At 37.1% G+C, this 23,510-nt stretch overlaps 2 protein-coding genes across 2 annotated transcripts; both read left to right on the top strand.

Moving 5' to 3' along the window:
* Positions 1 to 4,338: 4,338 nt before the first annotated feature.
* On the top strand, positions 4,339 to 6,119 carry LOC132184405 (uncharacterized acetyltransferase At3g50280-like). Its single transcript, XM_059598032.1, has one exon. It carries the CDS (start codon positions 4,582 to 4,584, stop codon positions 5,950 to 5,952), a length of 1,371 nt encoding a protein of 456 aa, XP_059454015.1. The 5' UTR covers positions 4,339 to 4,581; the 3' UTR covers positions 5,953 to 6,119.
* Positions 6,120 to 15,919: 9,800 nt separating this feature from the next.
* On the top strand, positions 15,920 to 18,351 carry LOC132184868 (uncharacterized acetyltransferase At3g50280-like). The gene has a single exon (XM_059598650.1). It carries the CDS (start codon positions 15,963 to 15,965, stop codon positions 17,328 to 17,330), a length of 1,368 nt encoding a protein of 455 aa, XP_059454633.1. The 5' UTR covers positions 15,920 to 15,962; the 3' UTR covers positions 17,331 to 18,351.
* The last annotated feature ends 5,159 nt before the right edge of the window (positions 18,352 to 23,510 follow it).

Here is a 23,510-nt window from a genome sequence, read left to right as displayed (position 1 = left end):
GCTCCCTTGGTGGAGAAAAGTAAGGGGTAAGTTCGATGACTTAGTAAGTAGGTAATCTCGTGCTAGTGTGTGACAGTGAACAGTTTATATCCACATAAAAAGGTTAAGCATGGATATCATTATTCTCAAAATATTCATTGGGATGCCTTCATAATATTATAGCTTTAAATAATATTATCCAAGCCCTTACTTTGTTTGTAACTACTTGTGCCATCTACAAAGTAAGACTAGATTTTCATAACATAGCTCGCTCTGATTAACTCCCAGAGTAAGGTTGTGCTTGTCCTGCACATCACCTTTCGGCAAGGACTGGTCCGTTCATCCCCTCTCTTCGGAACTTTATTAGCTTAACCCCCTTTACTTAGGGTTAACGGCTTATGAGGCCACACCAAACAAATGGTGTGTAGCATTGCCTCCAATTATATTCACATAACACACACACGGGGTACTGGTGTCACCACATTTGTCACAATATAAATAGCATCACATCACATATAATATTATAAAGTAGCCCAATAAACAGTTCATGTATATTTTCGAGACAATAATTATAAAAATAGCTCATGTCAAATTTTTCATGCATAAAATGGTATTTTATTCAGTTCAAGAGATAACCTGAGTTTGTCTTTAAAAGCATTATGTATAAAATGCACCAAGTCATTATTCATGAAAATACTAACACAAGATAGCCCACTTACCTTGATTCTCATATTCTCCTTCGACACACTGATGTGTAGCGTTCTATTGATCCATGGATGGCTCGATGCCTGGCAGCAGTCTCCCTTTATTTACCAACTTGGTCGTTTTTTTGACCGATACAATATAATTATGGCGAGCTCACCCAGATTCAACATCTATGGTAATGAATTTGGGATGGGGAAAGCAGTGGCACTTTGCAGTGGGTATGGAAATAAGTTTGATGGGAATGTGTCATCGTCTCCAGGATATGAAGGAGGAGGAAGCATAGATTTGGAGGTGTGCCTTCCGCCAGATTTCATGAGCGCTCTTGAGTCTGATGTTGAGTTCATAGATGCCGCCACTCTGCCCCATCAGTGGCAGTAGTTTGTAGATGACCATGCAAAATCTTCCACTTTCTGAGGAAATTAAGAAATTAAGAAAGCACTAACATACTTGTAAAGGTCTAATAAAAGCTTTCAATTTATCTGTGCTATAACTATTATGAATCTATTATGATATTGACAGAGTAGGAAATGGAATGGAATAATTGTCGACTAGTAATCTTATAGTGTACTTTGCGAAGCAATATAATGCAGAATATATCATACATGTTGTAAGACATATCAAGTATTCCAAATACTCAAAACACATGTTTGAGTGAACAGTAGCAGCTACTAATGTACCGTATGGAAGATATCATTATAGCTCCACTTTTTTGATACAGAACAAGAAGCCGGAAAAGCAGGCTTAATTTAGAATCTCAATTAAAGTGAAACCTAACTTCACATTTACCTTCAGCCGTATTGAAGATAAACTCAATCTCTCCTGTGTAGAAGAGGTTAACGCAACAAAGGAGTCTGAACAAAGCAATCCAAAACAAACTGTAACTACTGCAGATGAAGATAAAGACCAACTTGGGTGATGTAAAACACTGGAATTATAAACACAACATAGCCTCTCTGGAATCGTCAACTGGTTGAGGCCTTTCATCAAACACTCGCTACAAAAAAAAAAAGAAAAAAAAAGAAAAGACCATTCCTAGCGTTTTTAATACTAGAGTCAGTATTTTAAAAATTTCTCATCATATTTTCTAATACACCACTGTTCTTAAAAAAAAAAAAGGCATGGCGTATATATAAACGACATTAAATAAATTCATTTTCCTAGCATAAATTTATATGCTAGGAAAGTGCATTATGTTAAACGCTTTTAATGGCGTTTACCCGTATAAGCCAATAATTTCCTATTTGGGGTGCAGGAAATTGGAAAAAAAAAAAAAAAAAAGAAGATAATTTTCCCACATTGTGTATGTTCATAAATTTAAGTCTTTCAAACGCAATCTCAAACAGACTCTTAGTAGAAACTCATAATGTTCAAGATTAAAGCTCCAAATTTGTGTATGTCCCATAGCATAAAAGAACCTACAGAGAATAATAACTTGTGTTAGCAAAATAATAGTTCTTTTTCTAAACCTAGCAGCATTTCCTTGTGTTCTTAAAAGATCAAGGAACATTGTTCTTTCATTCTGATTTGATCTTGTTTCTAATTGTCTTTCATTGAATCTTTTTCATCTTAATTCATTTTTGGTACACAGTACGTTTAACCTTTTAGAATTCTCCTAGTCAAGAAAAGAAAAGAAAAAAATTGAAGGATTCTGTGATGTTATAATTTTTTTTTCTTGTTTGGTAAATATGGTCTAATTCTTTCTCTCGTTTGAGTAGAAGCAGCACCAAAGTCTTGAAGACTGTGGGTCATCATCCAAATGCAACAAGTTTGCTGCATTTGAGACTGTAGAGAATGAACAGCCTAAAATGCTTCGCATTTGCCGTGAGTCTCCCTCTCCCTCTCTCCATCTCTCTCTCTCTTGCTCAGGTCTTCGTAACACTCTCCATACGTGTCAAAGAAAATACCTGAAAGCCAACATATAAGAGAGTTACCATATCAGCAAAGAGTGTCATAGAGTTTTTCAATATATCTCTTTCATTCTTTAATGGATCTTTTTTTCTGGGCAAGAAAAATGTGTTGAAATCACTATGCAGAGTTTTTCTCTCTTTTCTTTTGTTTTATTGTTCAAAAAGATGTATATAGGAGACAGATGAACAGAAAAATGGCTTTCAAAAGGGATTTTAAAAGACGGCATCTTCCTGCGTTGTTGAAGCCTAGGGGAATCTACTCATTCTTCAATGGCCTTTGTGGAGGTAATGCATTCTTCTATGTTGTCTACTGTTGGTTAGTTTCTCTTTTAACTTTAAAATTGGGGCTACTTCACACAGTTAATATCATTGCCGATTAAGGATTGCATATGAGAAGAATTTTGAAAAGGACAGAAAACCGTAGGATTCACTTTTGTTTTAGAACATGAAAAATTGGGGTGAACTGAACATAAGATTCCATTTTTCACTTCCTCGGCAAAATGGTGCGCATTGAGTTAGATTGACAGACGTTAAAAAATTGGAAGAAATGTAACATAAGGATTTATAACGGATAAACTTAAGGAGTTGTAAGTGAGAAAAAACATTGAGGGTGTTATTAATTTTCACACGTTGACTCAGGAATTTATTATAAAATTTCTCAAATAAAAAGTATATGTTGGAGAAAATACATGGAGCATGGTGAGGCTTGCATGTGTTTGATCGAAATTAAGAAGGTTGAAATTTTAAGTTTTAAGTTTATATATATGTTTTTCAAATTTGTGCATTCTCAATTGACTGTGTATGAAGCTTGTTGGACCAAGAGTAAAACAGAAAAGGATCCTCTCTATTTCCAATCTTCTCAATTTCGTTTAGTTAGTGCATTTAGAAGGGTAGTGTTGTCCAAAAATTTTAACTTCAAAAAAATTTGAACAATTTTACCCTTTTAAATGCACTAACTTGAGGAAATTGAGCGAATTTGAAATGGAGAGGATCCTTTTCCGAGTAAAACATAGTATATAATGTCATAAATATCATTGGAATGATCCATGAATTTTCCACCCATCAACCCATACCCATTCACACCATTTGATTTAATATCATTTTTTTTTCATCATCCAAAAAAAAAAAAAATAAATAAATTAGGTGGTTTGTGGATTACTTTTGTTCTTTATATTGTTAGTCAAACAACGTTAATTATGCACCATTGCCATTTAGATTCAGTTCACACCTATTGACTGGGTATAGGCCTATAGCAATATATGGGACAGTTTTCTTACAAACATATCCTTAATCAAAGGCCACGCACAAGGTTATATGGGTGAGGGAAGAAGCAAAATGCGATAAGAACATGTCTACTATGACAAGTTTCTTACTCACCAAGTTTCTGATTACCTCAATTAATGATGGACTTTAATATTTGAATTTAGAATTTACATTTTACCTGCATAAATAGGTGGTGCATCCTAAAACAATCAATATTAATAATTTTGCATGCCTAACTTACTGATTAAGAGATTAGATGTACGTAAATCTATACGTATACCATGATAAACGTTTCGAGGAAAGAGGGCGAAGCGATGACCATGACCAATGGAATGATCAACGAATTTTTCCACCCACCAACACATTCGGACGGTTTGGTTAATGACCGAAGAGCTTAATGACCGAAGAGCATGTCTCATCTGTCTTTTTATGAACATAAAAAAATTAAAATAAAAAAAAGAAAGGTCACCCGTGAATATTGACTAGGTCAACAACGATGGCTGGAATATTATTATTTTAATTAAATTTTAACGGGATGCAGTGGTGGGGGCATCCTAGAACAGTCCGAAAAATTCAAAATTGTGCTGCTACTCAACCAGAAGTCAACATTTGCATGTCTTGATCAACGGCATGAACCAGAGCGCGCCGCTTCTATAAAACTAAAACTACCGTGATTGGAGAGATTCAAGAGAGCCCCTTAAGCCTGTTAGCCTTCCCTGACCATCTGATGTCGAATCCTCAGAAAGTCCGGCACATCTCAGAGTGCTTTGTTAAACCAGAGCATGCTTTAGAAGAGGCCAAGCGGCCCTTTTACCTGACGCCATGGGATCTTGCCATGCTCTCTGCGCACTATATCCAGAAGGGTCTTCTCTTCACCAAACCTCCGGCAGCAGATGAGCAAGAAGGCTTCATCGACACACTCTTGGACAGGCTTAAGCGCTCCCTCTCGAGAGCCCTTGTCCATTTCTACCCACTTTCCGGTCGCCTTGTGACACAAACAAATGAAAACCCACCTTCTTGCTTGATTTATGTTGACTGTGATAACAGCCCAGGAGCTAAATTCATCCATGCAGCTTTAGACATGACAATATCTGAAATTCTTTCACCGATTGATGTGCCGTTGGTTGTTCAATCGTTTTTTGACCATGACAGAGCTCTCAACTATGATGGGCATACCATGCCTTTGCTTTCCATTCAAATTACAGAACTGAAAGATGGCATTTTTGTAGGCTGTTCCATGAATCATTGCATTGGTGATGGAACTTCATACTGGCATTTCTTTAACTCTTGGTCTGAGATCTTTCAGGCAGAAGGAAATGAAATCTCCCTTGCACGCCCGCCCATCCACAAGCGATGGTTTCCTGATGGTTGTGGTCCAATCATCAACCTCCCTTTCACCCACCAAGATGAGATCATCAGCAGATTTGAAGCACCCGCACTGAGAGAGAGGGTGTTCCACTTCTCACCCGAATCCATAGCAAAGCTCAAAGCGAAGGCCAATGCAGAGTATAAAACCAACAAGATCTCTTCCTTCCAGTCCCTGTCGGCACTCCTCTGGAGGTGCATAACGCGTGCGCGTCGTCTACCGCTTGATCAAATAACCAGTTGCAAGCTGGCAATCAACAACAGATCAAGAATGGATCCACCACTTTCTCAAGACTACTTTGGGAACTCAGTTCACGCTGTGGCCGGAGTAGCCACAGCTGGTGAACTGCTTGAACAGAGTCTTGGATGGGCGGCATGGCAGCTACACCAGGCCGTAGTTAACTACACTGACACGGCGATCCATGGATTGCTCGACGCCTGGCAGCAGTCTCCCGTTATTTACCAAATTGCTCGGTTTTTTGACCCATACAGTGTAATGATGGGGAGCTCACCCAGATTCAACATGTATGGTAATGAATTTGGGATGGGGAAAGCAGTGGCACTTCGCAGTGGGTATGCAAATAAGTTTGATGGAAAAGTGTCATCGTTTCCGGGATATGAAGGAGGAGGAAGCATAGATTTGGAGGTGTGCCTTCCGCCAGACTTCATGAGCGCTCTTGAGTCTGATGAGGAGTTCATGGATGCCGCCACTCTGCCCCATCAGTGGCAGTAGTTTGCATATATATGACCTTGCAAAATCTTCCACTTTCTGAGGAAATTAAGAAAGCACTACCATACTTGTAAGGGTCTATAGGTTTCAGTTTATCTGTCCTGGTAATCTTAAGAGTGTATTTTGTGAAGCAATATTATGTCATTATAAAGATAATTAATTGCAGAATATATCATACATGTTATAATTCATATCAAGTATTCCAAATACTCAAAACACTTGTTTGAGTGAACAGTAGCAGCTACTAATTTACCGTATGGAAGATTAGAGCTCCACTCTTTTGATACATAACAAAAAGCCAGAAAAGGAGGCTTAATTTAGAATCTCAAAGTGAAACCTAACTCACATTTATGTTCAGCCGTATTGAAGATAAACTCAACCTCTCCTGTGTAGAAGAGGTTAACGCAACAAAGGAGTCTAAACAGAGCAATCAAAAACAAACTGTAACTACTGCAGATGAAGATAAAGACCAACTCGGGTGATGTAAAACACTGGAATTATAAATACAACATAGCCTCTTTGGAATCGTCAATTGGTTGAGGCCTTTCATCAAACACTTTCTGTGTGTGCATTCGTTTAAGCCGTTCCATACCTATAACCAATTAGACCCTCTTCAAAAAAACTTTCCCACCACGGAATAGAAAACATACAAAAGCAGTTTGGCATAAACAACGTATAAAAGATACCATTCCGCAGTATACTTCTTCAAGCTGAACAATTAGACTACGCTTCAGTTTAATATTAAACAATTAATCGCGTAAAAATTGTAACAATCAGCTTCAGGGATTTGGACATTGATTAACAATATAAAATACAAAAAAAGGTCATAGATTAGGCAGCCAAGCTAGGACCTGCACACAGTACTTGAATTGATTATCAATAAACAGCCGAACAGGGAAGACCTATGGCACCGTAGCTGTCTCTGCTACTGATGTGCATTTTCGCACTGCTAGGTTGCCCCACAAGATACTCGCAAAACAGGGAAAGAACCACCCAGTACTGTTGTTAGCACATGCTGGTGATCAGTTATCAACTTTTTATGAGTTTTCTGATTGTTGGCCATACTGTGGACTCTTAGATATGGCCACTGTATCTAATATATTTTTTAAGCAAGTAATCTTCCGCAGAGAATTTGCTCATCCATCTTGCTTCTTCAAGCTTTTCCACCAATACCCAGAAAAAAAAAAAAAAAAAAAAATTCCAGCAATTTACAGAGAGCTTGAAAAGGTTAATTTCCCAATGTGGAAGGCTGTGTGATTTCAGCACGATAGTCATAGAGTAACCGAATCCATGATCACACATATATTCTTTTCACAGCTGAGGACAACCAGAGCCATTCACCATCTCCCTCTCACTTACTGTGGGAACCAAACTCAAAAGACTCTTAATTTCTTGAGCTCAATAGATTCTTTTTTTTTCTTTTTTCTTTTTTTCCTTCGGATGGAACTCGGAAACAACGTGTTGGCCCCCGGCCGATCAACTTTTCTCAGTTGACGGTTGAGTTAAGAGCATGCATGAAGGTTGTCGGTTGGATTTGTTGAAGAATTTCAGTTGCCCACCACAGCATGTGAGTGATGAGTTGAGAACTTTTGGTTGAAACCGTCGGAAAGAATAAAATATTTCCCCGTGCATTGGCCTCTGCTTTAATAACCTCAACCTATATATCACATAATTGATAATATCCTCATCTTTTTTATTGTAACAATATTCTTCAGGTTTTTTTTCTCATAAAAATGGCTTCTAGCTTTCACGTTAAGCTCGTAAGTAGTAATGTAGGTCCCTGTTTTTATAGTTTTTATTTAATTAAAATAAGCCAACGTGACTGAGCTATATCAACTTGTACAATTATGTTTGTGAAAATGTTTGTAAGTGTAACAATTCTCATTTTGTATTTTGTGAACCGAACTTACTTTTGCAGTGTTGAATCTTGTTCACGTAGTTTCCAGCCAGCAGCCACCTCTAATAAGTGCCAACACACCCACTCCCACGCAAGCTTGATAATGATAGGCTTAATCTTGAACATGCAAGTGTAAAAGAGAGGGAGAGAGAATTAGCAGTGATTTCTGAATTACATGGTCAAAGACCCCATTTTAGTCACATTATCCTACGGTCCTTTCTTAGGGATTCGTGCCAGTCATGCCCAAGGTGGTGACACTTGGGTCGTTTGGACTAACCCGGTAAGGCCTCCGTAGGGGCCGGCCCACCCATTGCGCGAAGGGAGATGTCTCTCATGCCTCATGTGGCGTGGATCGTGTTGATTGGATGTTTCACTATGGCAAAAGGACATACGCCTCTCTTGATGTGACAGATGCTCCTGTTTACCGTTTGGGGTTAGGGGTTCAGTAGGCAAAGCATGGCGCTTCTTACAACCCTTTTGTACAGTTTGTTGTATTTGAGGAGGCGGTTCATCAGGCGGTTCATCAACCTTGCCTGCGTTGTTGGCCAGCAGGGACGGACCTTGATAGGGTTTGTTGCTACCGCAACAAGGGTGGTTCGTTAGCGCGGGCTCGCCTCATCAAGATGGCTCAGTGTGATGGGCTGGGTCTGGCCCAATGATCTTTGTAGTCCAGCAGCGATGGACCTTGATGAGGCTCGTCACTACATGCTTACCGTGGTGGGGTGGTTCGTCTGACGGCCCGTACTATTTGATAGTTGTTTCTTTGGAGAGCCTTAATGCGGTCCTCCTTTTAATTCGAGGCCTGTGACTCATTCATGGGTGGGTTAAAGCCGAAAACCCCTGATTATTGGTTTTCTCCCCACAACAAATTGTTTCCTTAGGCAGAGGGTGCCTAAAGAAACTGGACTTACCTTGCGGAGGTCTTCAAGTGGGCAGTGGGTGCCGGACGAATCTAGACTTGTAGCACCCTACGTAAGAATAAAATAAAATGAAATAATGAAAATGAAAAAAATAAAAAAATATATGTTGGTGAAAATACATGTACCACGGTGAGTCTTGCAGGTGTTTGATCGAAAGAAGGATGAAGTTTTAGGTTTTAAGTTTATATGTTTTTCAAATTTGTGCAATCTCAATTGGGCTCGTTGGACCAGGAAAGCATCTTCATGTAGCAAGGTCTACATGCGAGAGATGAGATTTAGCGGGTGGGATTTAAAGTTTGAGAATCTCGATCGACCGACCGAGTATGTGTTTTAATTTAATATGTACATGAAATGTGTTTTAATAACACCCAAGTGTTTTAAGCATATGTTTTCTCAGAATATTCTTTGGAAAATTTTTATTGTTTTGTGAATTGAAAAGTGTTATTTGTTTAGAATTGTTTATTAATAGCTTTGAGAGAAGTGTGTTTCTTTTTTGTGTTTGTATTAGTTGCAGTTCGTCTGCTGGTATATATGTTGAAATTCTGTGATCTAGCCTTTTGATTTGTATTACCCTCTCTTTATCTTGCCACATTAGTTGTGTATGGATATGATTTATCTATGTCTTAGATCTAGTCTGTCAGGAAAAGATCTATGCCATAAAATAAAGTTTGTATATGGGTGAGATCGGAGGTCATGGATACGATTTGATTGTTAGATTTTTCGATGTATCTACGACTTTATAAGCATTCCTAGCAGCCTCACCAAATTTTACTCACCAAAATAACTAAAAGTACACTTTTGGTTATTTTAACAACTCACTTTTTAAGAGCACTCCAGCAGCCTCACTATTTTAACAATCTTCTTTCATTATTCTATTTAAATATTTTTTTTCAAAAATTTGTTTATTCTTTTTTTAACAATTAAAGGAAGAGAGAGAAACGAAAAGCAAAAAGAAAGAGAGAGAAATGAATTGTTTAATTAATAGGTGAGTGAATAGTAATTTTTAAATTTGGTGAGTACTGTTCACCTAACTACTTTTTTTTGTTAAAGTAGTGAGGTTGAAAAGTAGACATTTAGACCATTTTGGTTAAATTGCCTCACCAAAATAACAAAAAATTGGTTTTGGTGACGCTGCAAGGAATGCTCTAACTGCATAGCTTTTAGGAGTTCATGGATGCCGCCACTCTTGTAACACCCCAAAAATTTAATTAATTTGTAATTAAATCATCAAGCGCCTTCCAAACTTATCCACAAAACTGGTAAGTCCACATGGATTTGTTTTCCTCAATCAGAGTAATTAAGCAGGGGAAGTTCATGAATTTATTTCTATCTGTAAGTATTTATCATTACAATCAGTCAATCAGAGCATTACTAAAATCTTAATGTAAGCTGAGTCATCAATTTATACATGATGCTATAAAGAATATCTAGACCCTCCTAGAATATACAAATACATTTCATAATGCTAGATATCACAAATAACCATCGAAGTTCTATAGTGGGTCTTCAAAGTCATAACCCAATTAATACTTTTACGTTGAACGGCATCTGCCTTTAAGTCTAGTCTACTCAACCCTCGCTAGCCCCTCTATAAAACGGCGTCATGCTCCCTTGGTGTAGAAAAGTAAGGGATAAGTCCGACGACTTAGTAAGCGAGTGATTTTGTACTAGTGTGTGACAGTGAACAGTTTATATCCAGATAAAAAGGTTAAGCATGGATATCGTTATTCTCAAAATATTCATTGGGATGCCTTCACAATATTATAGCTTTAAATAATGTTATCCAAGCCCTTACTTTGTTTGTAACTACTTGTGCCATTTACAAAGTAAGACCAGATTTTCATAACATAGCTCGCTCTAATTAACTCCCAGAGTAAGGTTGTGCTCGTCTAGCACATTACCTTTCGGCAAGGACTGGTCCGTTCATCCCCTCTCTTTGGAACTCTATTAGCTTAACCCCTTGACTTAAGGTTAACAGCTTATGAGGCCACACCAAACAAATGGTGCACTGCATCCGATCATATTCACATAACACATAACACATACACACGGTACCGGTGTCACCACATTTGTCATATCATAAATAGCATCACATCACATATAATATTATCAAGTAGTCCAATAAACAGTTCATGTATATTTTTGAGACAATAGCTATAAAAATAGTTCACGTCACACTTTTCATGCATAAGATGGTATTTTATTTAGTTTAAGAGATAATCTGGGTTTGTCTTTAAAAGCATTATGTATACAATGCACCAGGTCATTATTCATGAAAATACTAACACAAGATAGCCCACTTACCTTGATCCTCATATTCTCCTTCGATACATTGATGTGTAGCGTTCTATTGATCCATAGATGGCTCGATGCCTGGCAGCAGTCTCCCTTTATTTACCAACTTGCTCGGTTTTTTGATGGATACGATGTAATGATGGGGAGCTCACCCAGATTCAACATGTATGGCACTGAATTTGGGATGGGGAAAGCAGTGGCACTTTGCAGAGGGAATGCAAATAAGTTTGATGGGAAAGTGTCATCGTTTTCGGGATATGAAGGAAGAGGAAGCATAGATTTGGAAGTGTGTCTTCCGCCAGACTTCATGAGCGCGCTTGAGTCTGATTAGGAGTTCGTGGATGCCGCCACTCTGCCCCATTAGTGGCAGTAGTTTGTAGATGACCATGCAAAATCTTCCACTTTCTGAGGAAATTAAGAAAGCACTAACATATTTGTAAAGGTCTAATAAAAGCTTTCAGGTTATCTGTCTTATAACTATTATGAATCTATGATGATATTGACAGAGCAGGAAATGGAATGGAATAATTGTCGACCGGTAATCTTATAGTGTACTTTGCGAAGCAATATAATGCAGAATATAGCATACATGTTGTCAGGGTCGGCTCAATGGCTAGGCCATTGAGGCGGTCGCTTAGGGGCCCCAGTTATGAAGGCTCAAAAAAAATTTTAATAAGGCCTAAAAAAATTTTTAATAAGGCCTAAAAATTTTTTTAATTTTATTTTAACTTAAGGCATAATTTTTTTTTTTTTTTTTTTTTTTTAAATAAGGCCCAAAATTTTTTCACATAAAAAGTTTAGGCCTCTAAAATAAGGCCTCAGTATAATAAGCCCATTGTAAAATAAGATCAATTAACCCAAAAAAACAAATATGCCACATCAATTTTTTGGGCAACTAGTTAAAAGTTAAACTTAAAAGTCATGAAACAACAATGAGAATGAAAATAATAAGAATATTATAAGAATATAATAATATTATTAAAATAAATATTATTTAATTAATATTTAAATATTAAAAAAATAAGGCTCAACTTCAAATTTTCGCCTAAAGCCCCCAAATACATTGAGCCGGCCCGGCATGTTGTAAGACATATCAAGTATTCCAAATACTCGAAACACCTGTTTAAGTGAATAGTAGTAGCTACTAATGTACCGTATGGAAGATATCATTATAGCTCCACTTTTTTGATACAGAACAAGAAGCCGGAAAAGTAGGCTTAATTCAGAATCTCAAAGTGAAACCTAACTTCACATTTACCTTCAGCCGTATTGAAGATAAACTCAATCTCTCCTGTGTAGAAGAGGTTAACGCAACGAAGGAGTCTGAACAGAGCTATCCAAAACAAACTGTAACTACTGCAGATGAAGATATAGACCAACGCGGGTGATGTAAAACACTGGAATTATAAATACAACATAGCCTCTCTGGAATCGTCAACTGGTTGAGGCCTTTCATCAAACACTCACTACAAAAAGAAGAAAAAAAAAAACCCATTCATAGCGTTTTTAATACTAGTCAGTATTTTAAAAATTTCTCAGTGTATTTTCTAATACACCACTGTTCTTTAAAAAAATGCATGGCGTATATATAAACGACATTAAATAAATTCATTTTCTTGGCATAAATTTATACAAAAGTGCATTATGTTTAACGCTTTTAATGGCGTATACCCGTATACGCCAATAATTTCCTATTTGGGGTGCAGGAAATTGTAAAAACAAATAAAAAAAATAATAACAATTTTCCCGCATTGTATATGTCCCTAAATTTGTTTTTTTTTTTTTTTTTTTTTCTCTTCTTTAAGCCCCTCAAACACAATCTCAAACAGGCCCTTAGTAGAAACTCGTAGCATTCAAGAAGCTCCAAATTTGTGTATGTCCCATAGCATAAAAGAACCTACAGAGAATAATAACTTGCGTTAGCAAAATAATAGTTCTTTTTTCTAAACATAGCAGCATTTCCTTGTTTCTTAAAAGATCAAGGAACATTGTTCTTTCATTCTGATTTGATCTTGTTTCTAATTGTCTTTCCCTGAATCTTTTTCATCTTCATTTATTTTGGTACACAGTTTAACCTTTTAGAATTCTCCTAGTCAAGAAAAGAAAAGAAAAAATTGAAGGATTCTGTGATGTTATAATTTTTTTTTTTTTCTTGTTTGGTAAATATGGTCTAATTCTTTCTCTCGTTTGAGTAGAAGCAGCACTAAAGTCTTGAAGACTGTGGGTCATCATCCAAATGCAACAAGTTTGCTGCATTTAAGACTGTAGAGAATGAACAGCCTAGAATGCTTCCCATTTGCCTTGAGTCGCACTCTCCCTCTCCCTCTCCGTCTCTCTCTCTTGCTCAGGTCTTCGTAATACTCTCCATGCGTGTCAAAGAAAATACCTGAAAGCCAACATATAAGAGAGTTACCATATCAGCAAAGAGTGTCATAGAGTTTTTCAATATATCTCTTTCATTCTTTAATGGATCTTTTTTCTGGGCAAGAAAAATCTGTTGAAATCACTATGCAGAGTTTGTCTCTCTTTTTTTTTGTTTTAATATTGTTCAAAAAGATGTATATAGGAGAGAGATGAACAGAAAAATGGCTTTCAAAAGGGATTTTAAAAGAAGGCATCTTCCTGTGTTGTTGAAGCCTAGGAGAATCTACTCATTCTTCAATGGCCTTTGTGGAGATAACGCATTCTTCTATGTTGTCTACTGTTAGTTAGCTTCTCTTTAACTTTTAAATTGGGGCTACTTCACATAGTTAATATCATTGCCGATTAAGGATTGCATATGAGAAGAATTTTGAAAAGGACAGAAAACCGTAGGATTCACTTCTGTTTTAGAACATGAAAAACTGGGGTAAACAAAACATAAGATTCCATTTTTCACTTCCTTGGCAAAACGGTGCGTATTGAGTTAAATTGATGGACGTTAAAAAATTGGGAGAAAATGTAGCGGAAGGGTTTATAACGGATGAACTTAAGGAGTTAAAAAGTGAGAACAAACATTGAGGGTGTTATTAATTTTCACACGTTGACTCAGAGATTTATTATAAAATTTTCCAAATAAAAAATATATGTTGGAGAAAATACATGGAGCACAGTGAGGCTTGCATGTGTTTGATCGAAATTAAGAACGTTGAAATTTTAAGTTTTAAGTTTATATATATGTTTTTCAAATTTGTGCATTCTTAATTGGTTGTGGATGGCGCTCGTTGGACCAACAGTAAAATGGAAAAGGATTATCTCCATTTCAAATCTCCTCAATTTCCTCTAGTTAGTGCATTTAGAATGGTAGTGTTGTTCAAAAATTTTAACATCAAAAAAATTTGAACAATTTTGTCCTTCTAAATACATTAACCGAAGGAAATGGAGCGAATTTGAAATAGAGAGGATCATTTTTCGAGTAAAACATAGTATATAATGTTATAAATATCATTGGAATGATCCACGAATTTTCCACCCATCAACCCATACCCATTCACACCATTTGATTTAATATCCAGCACAAGCTAATAAATTAGGTGGTTGGTGGATTACTTTTGTTCTTTATATTGTTAGTCAAACAGCGTTAATTATGCGCCATTGCTATTTAGATTTAGTTCGATCACCTACTGACTGGGTATAGGCCTATAGCAATATATGGGACAGTTTTCTTCCAAACATATCCTTAATCAAAGGCCACGCACAAGGTTATATGGGTGAGGGAAGAAGCAAAATGCGATAAGAACATGTCTACAATGACAAGTTTCTTACTCACCAAGAACATGTTATATTGTTAGTCAAACAGCGTTAATTATGCGCCATTGCCATTTAGATTTAGTTCGATCACCTATTGACTGGGTATAGGCCTATAGCAATATATGGGACAGTTTTCTTCCAAACATGTCTACTATGACAAGTTTCTTACTCACCAAGTTTCTGAGAGTATGTCTACTATGACAAGTTTCTGAGAACATGTCTACTATGACAAGTTTCTACTCACCAAGTTTCTGATTACCTCAATTAATGATGGACTTTAATATTTGAATTTAGAATTTACATTTTACCTGCATAGGTGGTTCATCCTAAAACAATCAATATTAATAATTTTGCATGCCTAACTTACTGATTAAGAGATTAGATGTATGTAGATCTATACCTTTACCATGATAAACGTTTCGAGGAAAGAGGGCGAAGCGATGATGACCAATGGAATGATCAACGAATTTTTCACCCACCAACCCACCAACCCATTCAGACCGTTTCGTTGTGTCGTGCTTCTAACATTTCGTAGTTTATGATTTATATTCAGCAGGAGCTAATAAATGAGGAGGTTGGTGGGATTCCTTTTGTTCTTTATGTTGTTAATTCAAAATTCATAAAGCTTTACTTCTACTCCATTGCTTAATCAACATATAATATATGGGTGATGGGAATAAGCAGCATGCGATAAAATCTAGGTTGATTTGGTTGTCTTTTGAAATCATTTATGGACCAATTTCTAAATTATTTCTGATACTGTGGAGTCTATTCTCTCTCAATTGAAAAAATAGCTTAATTGACCTAAAATCATGTCTCATGAAGCGATAATCACTAGTTCAAAATCTCCCATCTCTTTTAATGGACGTAAAAATAAAAATTAAAAAAAAAAGAAAAAAAAAGGTCACCAGTGAATATTGACTAGGTGAACAACGATTGGCTGGAATATTATTATTTTAATTAAATTTTAACTGGATGCAGCCTTTACCTACTCTGTTGGGGGCATCCTAGAACAGTCCGTAAATTGTGCTGCTATGCAACCGGAAGTCAACATTTGCATATCTTGATCAACGGCATGAACCAGAGCGCGCCGCTTCTATAAAAATAAAACTACAGTGATTGAAGAGATTCAAGAGAGCCACTTAAGCCTGTTAGCCTTCCCTGACCATCTGATGTCGAATCCTCAGAAAGTCCGGCACATCTCAGAGTGCTTTGTTAAACCAGAGCATGCTTTAGAAGAGGCCAAGCAGCCCTTTTACCTGACGCCATGGGATCTTGCCATGCTCTCTGCACACTATATCCAGAAGGGTCTTCTCTTCACCAAACCTCCGGCAGCAGATGAGCAAGAAGGCTTCATCGACACACTCTTGGACAGGCTTAAGCGCTCCCTCTCGAGAGCCCTTGTCCATTTCTACCCACTTTCCGGTCGCCTTGTGACACAAACAAATGAAAACCCACCTTCTTGCTTGATTTATGTTGACTGTGATAACAGCCCAGGAGCTAAATTCATCCATGCAGCTTTAGACATGACAATATCTGAAATTCTTTCACCGATTGATGTGCCGTTGGTTGTTCAATCGTTTTTTGACCATGACCGAGCTCTCAATTATGATGGGCATACCATGCCTTTGCTTTCCATTCAAATTACAGAACTGAAAGACGGCATTTTTGTAGGCTGTTCCATGAACCATTGCATTGTTGATGGAACTTCATACTGGCATTTCTTTAACTCTTGGTCTGAGATCTTTCAGGCAGAAGGAAATGATATCTCCCTTGCACGCCCGCCCATCCACAAGCGATGGTTTCCTGATGGTTGTGGTCCAATCGTCAACCTCCCTTTCACCCACCAAGATGAGATCATCAGCCGATTTGAAGCACCCGCACTGAGAGAGAGGGTGTTCCACTTCTCACCCGAATCCATAACAAAGCTCAAAGCCAAGGCCAATGCAGAGTACAAAACCAACAAGATCTCTTCCTTCCAGTCCCTGTCGGCACTCCTCTGGAGGTGCATAACGCGTGCGCGTCATCTACCGCTTGATCAAATAACCGGTTGCAAGCTGGCAACCAACAACAGATCAAGAATGGATCCACCACTTTCTGAAGACTACTTTGGGAACTCAATTCACACTGTGGCCGGAGTAGCCACAGTTGGTGAACTGCTTGAACAGAGTCTTGGGTGGGCGGCATGGCAGCTACACCAGGCCGTGGATAACCACACTGACAAGGTGATCCATGGATGGCTCGACGCCTGGCAGCAGTCTCCCTTTATTTACCAACTTGCTCGGTTTTTTGACCCATACAGTGTAATGATGGGGAGCTCACCCAGATTCAACATATATGGTAATGAATTTGGTATGGGGAAAGCAGTGGCACTTCGCAGTGGGTATGCAAATAAGTTTGATGGGAAAGTGTCATCGTTTCCGGGATATGAAGGAGGAGGAAGCATAGATTTGGAGGTGTGTCTTCTGCCAGACTTCATGAGCACTCTTGAGTCTGATGAGGAGTTCATGGATGCCGCCACTCTGCCCCATCAACGGTAGTAGTTTGCATATTACCATGCAAAATCTTCCACTTTCTGAGGAAATTAAGAAGGCACTAACAGATAGGCCACTAACTAATTGCCTATGATGTGGAGAGAAACATGGGTTATTCTAATTGGGAAAGTGTATTATGGGTAGTGTTAGTATAGTCTTTAAATACTAGGTAGTGAGGGTAGTAGGGATATGGAGGATTTGGTGTAGAGTTCTAATTCTGTTGTGGTTCAACTCTCGTGGAGTATTATCTTGTTTATCTTGTTCTGAGTGAGATCCACTAGGGTATCAAAACGTATTATCTTATTTATGTGTTTGTATTGTGATAGAACTCCAACCATAAGTGGAGATTTGTAACATGCTGTTTGGGACCTATCAATTAGTATCAAAGCACAAGGGTATGGCTACTAATCGTGATAGAATTGAATCTTTGGAGGCAGACGTATACGACGTTAAGGAAGGCATTCAATGCTTGGAGGAAGGAGCAACTAGCTCCACTGATCGCATGCAAAGAATTGAAGAAGCCTTAAATGAAATCTCAACTCTTCTTTTAGTGCAACATGGATCAGTTAACTGTCAACCATACTGCACGTATGAGCAGGGTGGTCTTTCAAGAGGTTTTCATGGGGCAATTGGGAAACAAGTGGTGGTGCCACATTATGCCAAAATGGACTTTCCATGTTATCAAGGAGATGATCCCATTGTATGGTTGAAGACATTAATCCAATGGGAACATCTGCCACTGGAGGAAGTGATCTGGAGAGTGGTTACAAACCTTCAACTTCAAATTCTCACGTTCCACCTTTAGGACAAGGTGCTTGTCGAAGAGGGGAGGAATGATAGGCTACTAACTAATTGCCCATGATGTGGAGAGAAATGTGGGTTATGTTAATTGGGAACGTGTATTATGGGTAGGGTTAGTATAGTCTTTAAATACTAGTTAGTGAGGGTAGTTGGGATATGGAGGATTTGGTGTAGAGTTCTAATTCTGTTGTGGTTCAACTCCCACTCTAAGTGGAGTATTATCTTGTTCTGACGATGACCCACTAAGATATCAGAATGTATTATCTTGTTTATGTGTTTGTATTGTGGTAGAACTCCAGCCATAAGTGGACATTTGTAACGTGTATTTTCTTTATATTATATTAAATATTAGTTGTGTTTCTATTATCTATTTGGGACCTATCACTAACATATTTGTAAGGGTCTATAGGTTTCAGTTTATTTGTCCTATAATTCTTATTATGATATCGACAGTGCAGGAAATGGAAATGAATAATTGTCAACCGGTAATCTTAAGAGTGTATTTTGCGAAGCAATATTATGTCATTATAAAGATAATTAATTGCAGAATATATTATACATGTTATAATACATGTCAAGTATTCCAAATACTCAAAACACTTGTTTGAGTGAACAGTAGCAACTACTAATTTACCATATGGAAGATTAGAGCTCCACTCTTTTGATACATAACAAAATGCCAAAAAAGCAGGCTTAATTCAGAATCTCAAAGTGAAACCTAACTTCACATTTACGTGCAGCCATATTGAAGATAAACTCAACCTCTCCTGTGTGGCTATGTAGAAGAGGTTAACGCAACAAAGGAGTCTGAACAGAGTAATCCAAAACAAACTGTAACTACTGCAGTGAGATGAAGATAAAGACCAACTTGGGTGATGTAAAACGCTGGAATTATAGATATAGCATAGCCTCTCTGGAATCGTCAACTAGTTGAGGCCTTTCATCAAACACTTTCTGTATTTGCATTTGTTTAAGCCGTTCCATACCTTTAACCCATTAGACCCTCTTCAAATAAACTTTCCCACCACGGCACCATGAAATAGAAGACATATAAAAGCAGTTTAGCATAAACAACGTATAAAAAGATACCGTCCCCAGTATACTTCTTCTGTTTAATATTAAACAATAAATCACGTGAAAATCATAACAATCAGATTCAGAGATTAACAATATTAAATACTTGAGTTGATTATCAATAAACAGCCAACCAGGGAAGAGCTCTGGCACCGTAGCTGTCTCTGCTGAGGAGGATTTTCGCACTGCTAGGTTGCCCCCACAAGATACTCGCAAAACAGGGAAAGAACCACCCAGTACTGTTGTTAGCACATGCTGGTGATCGTTATCAACTTTTTATGAGTTTTCTGATTGATGGCCATACAGTGGACTCTTATATATGGCCACTGTATCTAATATATTTTTTAAGCACGTAATCTTTAGCAGAGAATTTGTTCATCCATCTTGTTCTTCTTCAAGCTTTTCCACCAGTACCCGTAAAAAATTAAAAAAAAAAAAAAAAAAAACTTGTTACATAAACAACTACCTTAAGATTATTTTGGTTGTGTGGTAGTTTAATATTCAGCATAAGCTAATACATTAGGAGGTTGGTGGATTACTTTTGTTCTTTATATTGTGAGTCAAACATCGTTACTTCTACGCCATTGCCATTTAGTTCACCTATTGAGTTGGTGTAGGCTTATAGCAATATATGGGATAGTTTTCTTTTAAACCGGGTTGAAAGAACTTCTTCCAATTCAATTTATAAAAAATTTATAAAAATAATATGTATCCTTTTTTTAATAGCATATGCACCCAAATTAACAAACTCAAATAAACAATACAAAAGGCTGGATAATATCAAGGGCCACGCACAATGTTCTATTTGCAAAACATATCCTCAATCAATATAATATATGGGTGAGGGGAAGAAGCAAAATGCGATAAGAACATGTCTACTATGGCAACTTTCTTACGCACCAAGTTTCTGACTACCTCAATTGACGATGGATTGGAATATTATAATTTAGAATTTACATTTTCATGGGATAACGCCTTTACTTTACTTGCATAGATGGGGCATCTTAAAACAATCAAAATCTTGTGCTGCTATGCATATCTTCATCCGCATGAATTGGAGCACCTTATATAAAACTAGGGTGATTGAATAAATTGAAGAGAATTCCAGAGAGCCCCTTAAGCATGTTAGCCTTCCTTGACCATCTGATGTCGAATCCTCCGAGAGTCCGGCACATCTCAGAGTGCTTTGTTAAACCAGAGCATGCTTTAATTTAGAAGAGGCCAAGCGGCCCTTTTACCTGACGCCATGGGATCTTGCCTCGCTCTCTGTACACTATATCCAGAAGGGTCTTCTCTTTACCAAACCTCCGGCAGCATATGACCAAGAAGGCTTCATCGACACTCTCTTGGACAGGCTTAAGTGCTCCCTCTCGAGAGCCCTTGTCCATTTCTACCCACTTTCTGGTCGCCTTATGACACATACAAATGAAAACCCACCTTCTTGCTTGATTTATGTTGACTGCGATAACAGCTTAGGAGCTAAATTCATCCATGCAGCTTTAGACATGACAATATCTGAAATCCTTTCACCGTTTGATGTGCCATTGGTTGTTCATGTTGAGGAAAAATCGAGCATAAACAATAATTAAAAAAATCAATGCGACTTTGAGGCGTGTATAAATACTATCTTTATGGTGATAATTGTCCCCACTCTAAAGAGTTTGTTGCCAGGTTGCAAGTAATTCACCTCTAGGATACAACAAAGTCACTAACTGCAACAATAATTCTAAATTTGTTCTTCAGAGTTTTTCTACAAAATTGTGTCTTTGACTAAGAAAAAATGAGAAAGTAAAGTCATGAAATTTGTAGAGCAAAAATGTTCTATTTATAGATTTCTGGAGACAATTAATTAGAATGCATTTCATAACTTTACAACTGCCAAGTAGTTGGCTCAACAGTTCACTGGTGCCGCTTTGTCTACAATGGTGCTGGTTCGAATCCTCACAGCAACAAAAAGCTTCTACCATTGAACCACATAAACTCATTCTTAATTTTACAATCTAGGCAACATTTATAACAATCCCCCACTTAGATCAAATACAGATATCCTCATGCATACAAGAAAGTATCTTTTGATTTAAACTTTCAATTAGTGTTAAGCATTTCAAATTTTTAACAAAGTCAATGGTTGCCTAAGCTTAAACCAAGACTTTATATGTTAGGAACAGAAATACCACACACATGATTCTATCCAATTTTAGCAAAAAACTCACAAATTTTATTGCACTTATTTATGTGCTCCATACTGGTTTTCACGAATATTTACAAAAGTAAACCTTAAACTTTTGCTAGAAGTTGTCTTACTTCTTATATTCATATAGGTAAAGTTCCTTTATTGTCTCGGTTATTTTAGTCACTTTAAGAATTATTGAACTTCATTAAGAGTATAATACTCATCCTTCATTTATCTAATAGCCAACACTGAACAATCTAGAATGAGTTTACTCATCCTTCATTTATCTAATAGCCAACACTGAACAATCTAGAATGAGTTTATATATATATATATACATATATATATATATATATTTCAGTGCTCTGCAGCCACTTAACTGTAATTTGTTATTACCCTTTAAACCTTAAACTACTTGTAAATAGTTTAAGGTTGGGTTCCTATTACAGGTGACTTTTAAATAAAAGGTTTCAAACCCATTCCACTAGATGTACTTTTCACTAAAGCTCTCAAGAATCCCTTGGTAAATGGATCTGCCAAGTTTTTACTTGACCGCACATACACATTAGTAATAATACCATCGATTATTAAATGTTTGACATATTCATGTCTCAAGCTTATATGTCTAGATTTTCCATTCTAAACTTTACTATATGCCCTAGACATAGTAGCTTCAGTATCACAGCACAAAGAAATGGCTGGCATCAGCTGTGGCCACAACTCTATATCTAATAACAAATTCCGCAACCATTCTGCCTCTTTGCCCGCTGCTGCCAAAGCTATAAATTCGGATTCTACTGTGGAATGTGAAATACACACCTGTTTCTTAGAAGCCCATGAAACCGCTCCACTACCAAGGGTAAAAACCCACCCAGACATAGCCTTGTTATCACTCGCACTAGTTATCCAACTAGCGTCAGTGTATCCTTTTAGTACTGATGGAAAATTGGTATAATATAGTCCTAATCCAATTGTTCTTTTAAGGTATCCAAGGACTCTACCAATTGCTTTGCAATATTCCGTACTAGGATTGTTCGTATATCTAGAAAGTTTACAAACTGCAAAGGAAATATCTGGCCTAGTGTAATGCATTGCGTACATTAAGCTACCAATTGCATTAGCATATTCTAACTGAGCAATTGCCCTATCAGAATTCTCAGTTAATTTAAATGCAGAATCATATGGGGTACTTGCTTCTTTAATTCCTAAGTGTTGAAATTTTAGAAGCATTTTCTCAATGTAATGAGACTGACATAGAGCATAGCCCCCACCATATTTCTTTACTTTGATACCTAAGATAGTATCAACTTCCTTAAGATCTTTCATTTTGAACTTTGACGTTAGATACTTCTTAGTTTCAAATATTCCTTCCATATTTGTTCCAATATTAACAAGTCATCCACATAAAGACAGATAATAACACCATAACAATCAGTGAATTTAGAATAAATACATTTATCAGTATTGTTATGTTTAAATCCGTGAGATAAAATAACCGAGTCAAATGTCCCATGCCATTGTTTTGGTGCTTGCTTTAATCCATACAACGACTTAACTAATTTGCAAACTTTCTTTTCATTTCCAAACATAACAAATCCTTCCGGTTGTTCCATGTACACCTCTTCGTCAAAATTACAATTTAAAAATGCAGTCTTAACATCCATTTGATGTACATATAAATCAAAAATAGAAGCTAGTGCCATAAGCACTCTAATGGATGTTACTCTAGCTACCGGTGCATAGGTATCAAAATAATCTATGCCTTCATTTTGTTTAAATCCTTTAGCTACCAATCTCGCCTTAAATGTTTGGAGAGACCCATCTGTATTGTATTTCCTTCTAAATACCCATTTAAATCCTATAGGTTTAGATCCATGATGCAAATCAACTAAAACCCAAGTATTATTTGACAATATTGAGTCCATTTCATCATTAATTGCCTCTCTCCAAAATGCAACATCTCTAGAAGCCATAGCTTCTTTATATGTTTTAGGATCTTCTTCTATATTTAATAAAATGTGTATTTTGTTTAGAACAATTTCTCTGTTTCCTTTCAAAAGGAAAACAATAGCCTGCGATGACACAAAATCAGGATCCAAGTTCTTTTCTTTTCTAGCTCTTTGACTTCTCCTAGGTTC

Source organism: Corylus avellana, chromosome ca6 (genome assembly GCF_901000735.1).
Source record: "Corylus avellana chromosome ca6, CavTom2PMs-1.0".
Lineage (NCBI taxonomy): Eukaryota > Viridiplantae > Streptophyta > Magnoliopsida > Fagales > Betulaceae > Corylus > Corylus avellana.
The sequence above is the reverse complement of the archived record's forward strand: the minus strand, read 5'-3'. Positions and strand labels throughout refer to the sequence as shown.